Here is a 4,458-nt window from a genome sequence, read left to right on the forward strand (position 1 = left end):
GAATATTTAGGGGATAAAATGGACCAAATACTTAATTTTTGTCCGTTTTTCCGGTCGCTCCAGAACATTGCGAAATTTTACATGGAGTAGGGGATCGGGCCAAAGAATACACATGCCTGTTTTAATAAGGATTTGTCAATATATAGCGGGTCAAATGGACCCTGACTTTTGTGTGAAAAATTACAAAACCTGTATTCTATAGCGTATATATTTACCCTTAAAGGACATAGACCAAAGAAGTTGATAGTATAGCCAAGGGAAGTGGTTGACCGCTAAATTGATACCAATAATATTGTCCTAAGTACTCGGATGTGGGAGTCACACTTAAATATTTACAAGTGCTTACGTATTCCGATATTATTTAGTAATCCATTACCACACTAGAGGTCGAAAAAATAGCGCTGATCGTTTTGAAATTTGCCATGAGGATCCAGATATGGTCGAGGACAACGCCTATAATTTTCGGTGATGATCAGATAATAATATTGGGTTTAAATTTGACCAAAAACTTTTTTTAGTGTGTTTTTTCGAGTCGATCTATAGGCCACAATTGAAAGCCGAACATCACAAATCTTAAATATTGGAAGGGTTGTACTGGATTTGTTGACCTCTAGTCGGTCAAGACGGTGCAAATATCGTGAAATATTGCCCAAACTCAGAATATAGAACCACAGAAAGTTAAAATGTCGTGGAAGTTGTGTAGGGTATCATATGGTCGGACCCGTCCGACTATACTGCTCCACTCACTGGTTTAAAAATATTTTTTTCAATGTCCTACACAGGCGTGGATTTTTCAAAAATATATTTTTTTAAAGGCTAGACCACATAATGGTCTAATGGTTCATCCCTAATGAACCTAACAATGTTTTTAATTTTTAAAAATATATTTTTTCCTAGCTGAACTTAGCGACTCTTATGTCACTTCAATTAGTCCTCGAACATATAGACTATTTTTTGTTATTAATTTGTCTTTTTTTATTTTACAGCGAATCGAAAATGAAATTAATTTTTATTGTCACACTTCTTGTACTCAATGTCTCCCAATCATTTCATATGGAAATGAACGATAATGGTGGAGAAAGTCTCAACACACTGTCGTCAATCGACGACGATAGACCAGCACAATTTGAGGAAAGGACTGGGCATCGGGCGAAACGTGGCATATGGGATTTCTTTCAGAAAATGATTATAACCAAGAATCTAATAGTAGAGGTAAGTATATACATTTTAACTAAAGACTATATAAAGCCAATATAATTTTTTATTTATTTTTATTTTTACAGCAATATACCGATACGAGAGATACATTAAATGAGGTCTACAATATGTTCAATAGTCAATTTTCGGATCCAGCACCGGAAAAACCAACACCACGCAGTACAAGCACAGAAGCACCGGTTTGTATAATTGTGTCCAAATGTTATGGGAATTTACAAAAAAAATATAATTTCCTATTTCTGTACACCTCGAATCTTTATTAATTGAAATCCGGACTTAATTAAATATTTTTTGATTTCAAAAAAATAGGTTATTTTTTCATAATAATAATCTTAATTCTCTATTATTTAATACAGAAATCCAGCAGCGAAGATAGCACGGATAGTTCTGAAATGAAAACCACTACCGAACGTTATCAAATATCACGCTATGAATTCGGTCGCATACTTGGACGTAATTTTAGAGGTTTGAAGCGATTGACGGAAATCGAATTTAAGGATGCATTCAATGTGAGTAACAACATTTGAACATAAATAGATTCCTATTATATTTTTAATATCTTTATTTCTTAGGCAACCAAATACAATTTGGCTGAATATCGAGCTGAGGCCAGTAAACAATTTGCCAACAGCTTAGCGGCAGAGAAGAAGAAACAATTGAAGGCACTGGTGAAAGGATAATAACGTTGAAAATGATAAATATATTTATATTTAATTTCTATTGGGTTATAGAATTAAGTATGGTTAGGTAGGGGAATACAAAATTTTGGTAAAAAATGATTTGAAATTTCATTAAATTTTGGCTTATTGTATAGCAATAGTTCTGCGAATATGTTAGTTAGTTTGTAAATGTAAATTGTCCTTAAGCTTAATTAATGTGTATAACATTTAAGTGTAAATATACGAATATGTATAAAATTGTCTGTCTGATTTTGATATTTGAAATAATAACATTTATTTAAATACTTGGCCACTATCTTTAAATGTTTGCTGTGATAAGCTCTAGTTTTTGTTTTATATTAGCTTGAAATATAATTTTTGTAAATAAATATAAAAATATTAAGATAAATTGTAAATTTAGTTTTATTGCCTCTAATAGAGCACAACAAAATAACATTCAATATTTGCTAGAATATAAGCAAAATATTGATTTGAAATATTCATCGAAGACCTCATAATGTATATAATTCATTTAAATCAAAAGTCTTGCCGGCCTGTCGTTGAATTCCCGATAGAGCTCTCAATATTCTATATTAATAAAAGAGTAAATTGATCGACTGACTGTCTTAATGATTCATCAACGCCCTTGGGAAACGGCTGAAGCTAGAATTTTGAAATTTGGGATGAGGATCACTCTTAGTCCGAAGGCGTCAGATAAGCCTGGGTTTTTTGAAATTCATAAAAATTCGAAAAGTACTAAATATGTATTTGGCGAACGGGTGGAGCTGGAACTCTGAAATTTGTATTGAGAGTCATTGATGGAGTGTAGGATAGATGTACCAAAGGGCTTTTTGGAAATTCGAACTATAAGTATCCGAAAAATATTAAAAATTACAATTCGAAATTCGTACTATTGTGTACTAAATTTGGTATAATTTGAATTTTGATTGTGTACTAAATTTGGTATAATTTAAATTTTGATTGCATCAATAGAGCTGTAATCCTGAAATTTGGATCACTGATAACTGTTGTGATGTAAGATTGGGGTATGTAGGATGTTTTGGAATTTTCTACAAATCTGTACAAATGGTACTAAATGTGGTACAAGTAGGATTTAGGGTAAACTGAATCCTGGAATTGGGAAATAAGATTTGTATTGGATTGTATTGATACAATTTAGATTTAAGTGATCCGGTAGAGATGAAGTCCTGAAATTTGGAATTAAAATTACTGTTCAAGAGTAGGATTGGGGCATGGGTGCAGTTTTGGAAATTTGTACTTATCGTACTAAATTTGATGCAATTTGGATTTAGGTGAACCAACAGAGCTGGAATTCTGAAATTTGAAATTTAGATTAATTTTGGAGTGCAGAATTGTAGTATGTGTGTAGTTTGGAAAATTCGTGCTTATGTTAATTTGGTACAATTTGAATTTTAGGTGAGCCGATAGAGCTAGAATCCTAAAATTTGTAGTTAGTACATATTACTAAATGACACTTTATTGGATTTGGATTTATAGTTAACCGATACAGCTGGAATCCTGAAATTGGATAATAAGATTTCCCTTGGATTGCATGATGTAGATAGCAACGGAAATTGGTTTTTATATGTACTAAATTGTATCAAATATTATACAATTTAGATTTAGATGAACCGATAGAGATTGAATCCTGACATTTAGAATTAAGATTTGGATATGTGGGAGGTTTTGGAAATTCGAACTAATTTATATTAGAGTGTGCTAACTGGTACTAAATTTTGGTTTGGAGGAACCTATATTTACCATTTGGATTTTTTTGGAAATTAGTGTTATAAGAGTACAAAGGATAATAATCATACCAAATTTAGTATAGAGCAAGATTTATGTTGCGGTCAAAATTGGGGTGTAGTGTGGGGAATGATACTGAAATTTTAATTATGGTCGATATTGGTTTTAAATAATACCCACATTCGCTAATGAAGTAGCGAACATCTGCTAGACTATTTTAATAATAGAGTAAAGTGATTGACTAACGATTCATCACGCTTAGAAGTATTAGTTTCATACCCCATGTTTTTTTGGACCAAATCCGTATCAGATAATTTCGAATCGATCTACAAATAAAGGTCCGTCTGGCTGTTACCCTTCTGTTACCTCCCCGCAGATGGTCAACCTTTTGATCACCTTCCTAAATGTAAAACGAAAGGGATGTGTGGTTCAATTATAAGTCACATAGGTGAATCATTTCTGATAATTTCCTCACAAACTATTTTGAAAAAGTATAACTTGTATAACTTACCAATGTCGGTTCATGATCAAATGTATTCCTTGTATTTTCTTCTATCAGCGATTTATTGTGGCATATGAAGTCCCGATCGCTTTTACGTATTTTAAATGTATATATTAGTCAAGATCTGCAAATTAAACAAAAAATAAATAATAAATTAATAAAAGGTAGTTAAAATACTTATAAAAATTAAATGTGTTGTAAATCTAAAGGGTCTCTGGAACAAATCCCTTGTAAATAATTTTGAGTTGATTTAGAGTTTTAGCCATAATCATCTGTTCGTCTGGTTGGTACGACACCTCTCAAGCCGATTTG

The 4,458-nt window shown here is 32.0% G+C and overlaps 1 protein-coding gene across 1 annotated transcript; it reads left to right on the plus strand.

Moving 5' to 3' along the window:
* Window positions 1-1,059: 1,059 nt before the first annotated feature.
* Window positions 1,060-1,898, plus strand: LOC133321961 (uncharacterized). The gene is made up of 4 exons (XM_061531032.1): window positions 1,060-1,212; window positions 1,284-1,397; window positions 1,575-1,727; window positions 1,791-1,898. Exons 1-4 carry the CDS (start codon window positions 1,060-1,062, stop codon window positions 1,896-1,898), a joined length of 528 nt encoding a protein of 175 aa, XP_061387016.1.
* Window positions 1,899-4,458: the final 2,560 nt, after the last annotated feature.

The sequence above is a fragment of the Musca vetustissima genome, unplaced genomic scaffold, assembly GCF_032173495.1.
Source record: "Musca vetustissima isolate MV318-11 ecotype Yass unplaced genomic scaffold, APGP_CSIRO_Mvet_v1 utg833, whole genome shotgun sequence".
Lineage (NCBI taxonomy): Eukaryota > Metazoa > Arthropoda > Insecta > Diptera > Muscidae > Musca > Musca vetustissima.

What these genes read in the sequence shown, in the direction of transcription:
- LOC133321961 (XM_061531032.1), top strand. Translation starts at nt 1,060, where the DNA reads ATGAACGATAATGGTGGAGAAAGTCTCAACACACTGTCGTCAATCGAC. An exon ending in CCAAGAATCTAATAGTAGAG is followed by an intron (nt 1,213 to 1,283) that starts GTAAGTATATAC and finishes TTATTTTTACAG; the next exon opens with CAATATACCGATACGAGAGA. An exon ending in GTACAAGCACAGAAGCACCG is followed by an intron (nt 1,398 to 1,574) that starts GTTTGTATAATT and finishes TATTTAATACAG; the next exon opens with AAATCCAGCAGCGAAGATAG.